General features: G+C 36.2%; 1 protein-coding gene across 1 annotated transcript in view; it reads left to right on the top strand.

Annotated features, from left to right (window-relative positions):
• The first annotated feature begins 3,215 nt into the window (after positions 1–3,215).
• LOC114049472 (dynein heavy chain 14, axonemal-like) overlaps positions 3,216–7,961 on the top strand; it is a 343,809-nt gene continuing 339,063 nt past the window's right edge. The window contains exons 1-3 of the mRNA XM_027870712.1: positions 3,216–3,220; positions 3,326–3,504; positions 5,553–5,705. Of these exons, the coding sequence (XP_027726513.1) occupies positions 3,216–3,220; positions 3,326–3,504; positions 5,553–5,705 (337 nt within the window). The remainder of the gene's footprint in view (positions 3,221–3,325; positions 3,505–5,552; positions 5,706–7,961) is intronic.

Below are 7,961 nucleotides of genomic sequence, written 5' to 3'. Positions count from 1 at the left end.
GTCAACTTGGCAGGATCTCAAAGTATGGGAAGAGGAGTAATGTCGAATGAGGTTAGAAAGGTAGGTTGGGGCTGAGTTGTATAGGACTTTTAAAAGCTAAACTGAGTTCATATTTTGTCTTAGAGGCAATAGGAAGTCACTGGAGGTGGTTAAAAAATGGAGTCATGTGGTCAGATCTACACTCAAGGAAAACTATTCTGGCAGGAATGTGCAGGATGAAGTGGGATATGGAGAGACTTGATGTAAGGAAACTATCTAGAAAGTTATTGAAATAATATAGATAAGAGATGATGAGGGCCTAGCTAAAGTGGTAGCTCTATAAGTGGAGAGAAGAGTTTGGATTCAAGAGCTACTGTGAAGCTAGAAATGGCAAGATCTGGCAACATAGGTGGTGCAAGGAAGAGTGAGGAATCCAAACTAATTCCTGGGAGACTGGAATGATGATGGATGTCTTTCACAGGAATAGGGAAATTTGGAAGAGGGGATCTTTTAGGGGAAATGATAATGACTTCCATTTTGGATCTGTTGAGTTTAAGATGTCTCTGGCACACCCATTTTGAAATTTCCAATAGGCATTTGGTGATGGGGAATTGAAACTCAAGGCAAAGACTGAGGCTAGATGTATAGATCTGGGAGTTATCTGCATGAAATGTGATGAATTTACCAAGAATTTGCAGGGAGAAAAGAAGAAGGACTAGGATTGAATCTTGGGGAACACTGTGAGTTAGGGGGCAGACGTGGATGATGAGCCAGCAAAGGAGGCTGAGTGTGATCAAACTGGTAGAAGTCAATCAAGAGAGAATAGTGTCACAACAACTCAGAAAGGTGAAAGTATCTAGGGTGGCCAGCAGGAGATAGGTCACAAAGGCTGAGAACTGGCAAAAGACCATCAGATTTAGCGAATAAGAGAACATTGGTGACTTTTGGAGGGATCAGTTTCAGTTGCGTGACAATATCAGAAGCCAAGATTGCAAAAAGGTTGAGAAGTGAGTGAAAGAAGAAGAAGTGAAAAAATGAGTAGAGATAACTTTTTCAAAGTGTTTGGCTGAGAAAATTAAGAGAAATATAGATTGAGTAGAGATAGGGTCAAGGGAAGATTTTTTGTTTGTTTTTTTTTTTAAGGACAGATGAGACTTAGGCCTGTTTGAAGGCAATAAACAATGAACCAGATGATGAGAAAAGATTGAGGATTCAGGAGAGAAGGTAGATGTTTGTGGATGCCGTCTGTGAGAGGGGAAAAGATGAGAGGGACGAGATCAAGTACTTTCTGAGGGGTGGAGGGAATTGAGTCTTGATGAGGGTAACTTATGCTCAGGTGTAGGAGGGGTGAAGCACATAGGGAGAAGTGGAATGATGTAAGAGATCATGGTCAGAGAGGAGAATATCAGAGTTTTTATTTAGGGAAATTGAACATTCATGGGTAATGGTGAGATCTAATTTGTGACCATCCCTCTGTGTGGCTGAAGGGGAGTGAAGGATTCAGTTGTGGAATTTAAAAGGGCTTAGGAATTATGAAGTTAAGGAGTTTAGTTAAACAGGATATACATGGTATATGATTGTGATGGAATACTTCTATGCTTTAAGAAATGGTGAACTTGATCTTGGAAAAACATGGATAGACTTGCACGAAATAATGAAGAGTGATGTGAGCAGAACCAAGAGAACCTTGTGTACAAAAACAACAATGTTATCTTAAGAACTGTATCCGATTCATGTGCAAGTCAAGATATCACACTTATGATATCATTGGTGCTCTTTGAGAACAAAGGACCAACAACATTACTCTTGGTAGCTCTACCTTCTGAGATTCCCAAATAGCCTTGAACCATAATAGCTGCTTATTAAATATTTATTGCATAAATGGAAAGTCATGTGATGTGAGAAATGTTTAAAGGAATTGGACATGTTTATCCTGCCGAAGAAGAGACTAGGGGAAAGTGTCACAGATGTATGTCTTCAAATAATTGAAGTGTTTTAATCGAGGAAAAATTTGTTCCTTTGGTATTCCATAAGGCAATTGAGGTATCTGGAGGCACAGTAGATAGAGTATTGGGCCTGGAGTCCAAAAGACCCAGGTTCAAATCTAGGCTTAGATGCTTAGTAGCTGTGTGACCCTGAGGAAGTAACTTAAACTCTGTTTGACTCAGTTTCCTCACCTGTAAAATGGAATAATAATAGCACTTACCTACCAGGGTTGTTGTGAGGATCAAATTAGATAATATTTGTAAACATGCTTAGCACAGTATCTGGCACATAATAGGTGCTACATAAATGCTTTTTCCCTTCCCCCTTCATTAAGGTGGACTAGACTCAATGGGTAAAAATTCCTAAAAGTAGATTTTAGTTCAATATAAAGAGAGAATTTCCAAATGAATATAGCTTCCCCATAGTAGACTTGGTAGCAGTGAGAGAAGGCACATAAGCAAGAGCAAAGCCATCTGATTCTAACTCTGTACATAAGTTATATTTCCTGTCTCATTGAATTGAAAAAAAGTTGTGGTTTTTTTAATCAATGTCTTTAAAATATTTCAGTGTATTCTTTCAATAGAAACCTCTTCCTTTGCTAACTTGTATTGGGATGATCTTGAGCAGACCCTGAATTTTTCTACCTTGGTAACACCTTTAGTGTCTTGGATAAAAAGTACATGTAGTGATCCTACGTCTTGTTGAATATATATCTTTAATAGCTAAGTAAAGGTTAACCATTTAGCTTGCAGCCAATAATGTTAAGTTTTGAGTTCTATTCATGTCTTGTTTGGTTGGTTTTTTTTTTGTTGTTGTTGTTGTTGGTTTTTATTTTTCACCTAGGAAGGCTGGATAATTTAGTGGGAAAAGCACAGGGTCCTGGGAGTTAGGGAGATCAGAGCTCTAGGGCCCAGATTTGCCACTGCCAAGTCATTTAACCTTTTTGTTTCCCAGTTTCTTCATTCATAAAAATAAGGAGATTAAACTAGATCAATCTTTAAATTTTTATCAAGTGTAAATTGTCTAATAATCAATGATAATTGTTAAAGTATTAAAATAATCTTTAGTTAAAAGCATTTACAGCTGCTTAGAATTTGATAATATTCCTCTGTTGGCATTTGATATGTGCTTTTCAAATTTTTACTCAAATATTTAGAAGCAAAGAGATCTATAATGAAATATATTTTAACTTAACAGTTATGTTTTGACAGTTTAGGTATCTATTTTAATTTTTCCAAATTATAGATAATATGGAGTAAAGTTAATTGTACATTAAGTTTAAAGAAGCTATGTCTTTAATTATAAATAAAAATCTTTGAATATTTAATTACCCCCAACATTATTTTCTCCATTATTCTAGGATTCATAAATCTAAAAAGAGAGAAGATCTAAATAAAGTGATTTTAGAGGTTTGTCAGCCCACTGAAATTGCAGAAACAGATACAGCACAACAAGAAGACTTGACTTTAACTTCTGCAATAACTACCAAGTCTGAGGTGGTGACTCCTAGCGGTTCAGTATGTAAAGTGCGATTTTCAGGTTTGTCAGTTTCTGCAATATTTCATGATGATGGAAAGAAGTTTTACGTGATTTTTAAAGGGGAGCGATATAAATTAAATATAGTCTGAAATATTTTACAGAAAATTCTTTAGAACAGGTTTATAAAGTACTTGTGTACTTTAAGAGTCTCTTTGGTACCTCTTTCAGTGAGCCTTAAATCATGTTCCTATGAATAAAGTCAGACTTTATCCCATCACTAGGGATGGAGGAGTGAGCTCAACTGGCAAGATCAGTCCTTTGGCTGAATCGGACTCCGTTTTCCATTTCCAAGTTCTGCTTGGTTTCATCTCCAGTGAACATCATGCCTCACCCAGGATAAACTGATCATCTAAGTCTTATCGAGATTGATTCAATTTTTGATTCTCAACCCCTTTCCAACTCCCCTAGTTGCCTATCCACTCCGAATGGAGGACTGAAGGATGGAGCCACTAAACTTACTCCAAAGCATTCCTTTAAAGAGGGCTGGGATCATAACTTTAAATTTTCTACCAGCAGCCAGCTTTGGTTTCAACTCTATGGAACGTCATGCCCCCTTTTATTATCTTTCCCTGTTAGATTGTAAGCTACTTGAGGACGGAGATTATCTTTCTTTCTATGCAGTTCAGTGAGTGGAGGTAAGGGCCTTAACCAAAGTGGCGACCATGGGAATTGTAGGGACTGATGTTAGTGTGTTCCCGCTGTTCTCCCTCCCAATCTCATTTACTTGTCCTATTCCAAGTTCTTTGAGTTTACTTAAGTTGTTGTCTGTTTCTGTATTGCCCTCTCCTCTTTCCCAGCCCAGTTAAGAGTAAAGTCCAGCATTTTCCTTCTCTGTCTCTAGTAGAGCCTCTCATTTTGAGTCACATTTTCTTTTCAAGGAGTTTTCTTCTGCTCTGTTCTCATGGTTTTTCTTCTATTCAAGTCAATTCTGACTCTTATTTTATGATTCCTTATTTGTTCCTTCATTATTACCCATGTAACCCTTATGGAGAGAAATCTTCTAAAGCACCAAATTTAATTTCTCTCTTCCATTCCATTTTCGTATTTTTGCTTTTTCAGGTCTTATTTCATCCTCATTATTTTCTAATATGCTTTGTTTTTAGAAATGTAAATTTGACAGAGAAATAATGCTTAGATGGAGGCATTGTTGTGTGGGAGGAGTTGCCTTATTTTCTATATTGTGAGTCCTGATCAACCCCATCTCTTTCATCATGTCTCCATTTCTAAAGCTAAACTATGCTGTCTTTAAAATAACTGTCTCTTATGCTTGCTTAACTTCCCTAGGCTTTAGTTTGCTCATCTAGAAAATGAGTGGGCTTAAAGTAGGTGACTTCTGAGGTCTCTTCCAGTTCTAAATTTTGGATCCCATCCCTGACCCTACAATCTATGGCCTTGATTGGTGAACCAATATGATGGTAATTGGCTGGGGAGCGGGGGAGTGAGGAGAGACATCAGCAGAATAGAGAACTATTTCTTCTATTTGGGAATGGCTAAACAAATTGTGATATATTGAATATAGTGGAATATTACTGTGCTATGAGAAACGATGAAATGGACAATTTCAGAGGAACTAATGCAGACTGAAGTGAGCAGAACTAGGAAAACAATTTATACAATAATATCAATATTATAGAGAAAATCTGGGAAAGGAAAGGCTTTAGAACTCGGATCAACAAAATGATAAACCACAGGTCCAAAAGAATAAAGATGAAACATGCCACCTACCTCTTGACAGAGAGGTAATGAACTTAAAAATACCAAAAAAGTCATACGCTTTTGGACATGGCCAAAGTAGGAATTTGTTTTGCTAAATTATGTAGACATGTATTGAGGGATTTAAAAAATAATTTTGCTTAATGGGGAGGGGGTATTAGGAGAGACGAATTAACTTTTTAAAAAGCACTTGTTACATGAAAATTTTTTTAAATGGAAAAAAGAATAGAGGACTCTTAGAAGAATCCCAATTCAGAATTTGCTATTGGCTTGTGGGATGATAAATAGATATATATTATATGCTACATATTTAATTGGTAAGATTTTCATTTCAGATTCTACTGAACACCATGTAATTGAGTATACGGTTTCTGAAGAATCAGATTTCCAGGAAGAGAAAGATGAAAGGGAACAAAAAGAAGAAAAGAAGCAAATACCTAATTATCTGAGGAAAAATTTTGAGAACCGTATTCCATATGACCCAACAGGTATGTAATTTCAGATAAATAGCCTAAGTATACAATAGCAGTTCAAGTAACAATGACCATGTGAATGTCCTAATCCCCCTTAATTCTTTTCTTCCATCTATTAAATATCACCAGTTTATCTTGTCTATATTTGTCTGTACATAGCCATTTACATGTTGTCTCCTCCATTAAACTATGAGCTCCTCAAGGGTAGGGACTATCTTTTGCCTTTCTTTGTATCACTAGTGCTTAGCACAATACCTGACATATGTTGTTGCTGTTGTTCAGTCATTTTCAGGCATGCCTAATTATTGTGACCCCATTTTGGGGTTTTCTTGGCAAAAATACTGGAATAGTTTGTCATTTCCTTCTCTAGCTCATTTTACAGATGAGGAAACTGAGGCAAAGTTAAAAGTGACTTGCCCAGGACCATACAAGTAGTAAGTATCTGATTTAACTTAAGTCTTCCTGACTCCAGGTCCAGTGCACTTTCCACTGTTTCAACCAGCTGTCTCAAGGTGCATTTCTAACTTTTCTAAAATCTCCTTCCCTTTCTAACTACTTTCATATTTATTTTTGGTTGGATTTGTCTAGATCTGAAAGAAGCACATTGATTCCCCTCTTCCCCCCATTATAGATTTGTTCTCTATTTTCCCTTATAATTCATTCAGTTATTCCTTTAAGAATTTAGATGCTATTTCTTTTGCTGTACATATATTAATACATATTGATATTAATTGCCTATAGTGTATTTAAGCATAATGTAATTTTCCTATTTATTTCTTCTAATCAAGTTTATTTTTGCTGTTACCTTATTTGAGATCATGCTTTTCTCAATCAACCTGATTAGCTCATAGTATGTAGATTCTATTCTTTTTTCATTTTTGAAAATGGGAAGAGGCATTATTACTTCCCTATGAATTACTGGGCCCCTCCATGAATAATCTTCTTCTCATGTCATATCAGCTACTTTCTGTGATATTTAGCTTGGCAGATATATATGGTCAATTTTCTCATCACCTCTGGCATTTGAATTTAAAGACCTCTTGATCAGCTTCACAAGTCTTTAGGCAAATATTTATTTTTACTACATTCTATTCTTACCCAAGAACCCTCCCTCCTGAATAATGAGATACCCATAAATCCATTCATTCCTGTTAATCAGATGTTCACATCCTAAATCAACTTTGCTCTCATGAATCCTCTACTTTTTGATTAGAAGCAATGATGAAAATATTACCTCTGCTCCTATGGCCTTTGGTTTCTTACCCAGGATTTGTAATCTCTAAAAATATTTTCAAGATTTCTTTAGAAGGTTCCTATCTGAATCATCAGAAGTAGGCATTGATCATTAAGTCTCACAGATTTGGGACATCTCCATTATAACTTAGATTTATGTCACACGAAAACTCTGGAGGAAAGACCAAGGCTGATGATTTTATGCAGTTTTCCCTCACTTAAATCCAATTCACTTGAAAGTCAAGACATCACCCTCATTGGGCCTCTTCAAGAGTGAAGGACAAACAACAACAATAACAACAACAACAACAATTTCTGGTCAGTTATATTTTCTAAGATATTTTGGGGTTTGGAGGCTAGGTTTTTTTAAAAAAAATATTTTTCCCGTATTTATTTTTAAGAAATTGGGACAATTTACTTTTTGTCCTGTGCAGTTTTCTTTGAAAATTTTTTGAAATCTAGCTCTAGAAAAACAGGCTTTTTAAAAGACCATTGTGATTCAATTGGAGCTACTTGACACAAAGCCTTTAAACCTACTCTGGCTATCTTTGAATGGCCAATAATAGGCCCCAGCCCAAGCCTCTGTGGCTCCCTGTTTAGTTTTTGATGTCTTTTTTTTTTAATTAATTTATTTTGATTTATCACAATCACTTCCACATGCTTTTGAGTTTAAGATTTTTCTCCCTCTCCCTCCCCAGCACCCTCCCCAAGATGGTGCACAATCTGATATAGGCTATACATAATACATTCCTATTAATCACATTTTCACATTAGTGATGTTGTAAGTAAGGATTAGAACCAATAGGAGGAACCACCAGAAAGAGGAAACAAAGCTCAACAGAAGAAAAATAAAATAGCAAATAGTATGCTTAGATCTGCATTCAAACTCCATGGTTCTTTCTTTAGATGTGGATAGCATTTTCCATCACAAGGCCTTTGGAGATGTCTTAGATCCTTGTATTGCCAGGAAGGGTTAAGTTTATCAATATTTCTCATCACACAACGTGGCTGTTATTGTGTACAACGTTCTCTTGGTTC

The sequence above is a fragment of the Vombatus ursinus genome, unplaced genomic scaffold (genome assembly GCF_900497805.2).
Source record: "Vombatus ursinus unplaced genomic scaffold, bare-nosed wombat genome assembly UNPS02014798.1, whole genome shotgun sequence".
Taxonomy (NCBI): Eukaryota; Metazoa; Chordata; class Mammalia; order Diprotodontia; family Vombatidae; genus Vombatus; species Vombatus ursinus.
Note: the sequence above shows the minus strand (reverse complement) of the source record. Positions and strands in the feature narration are given on the sequence as shown.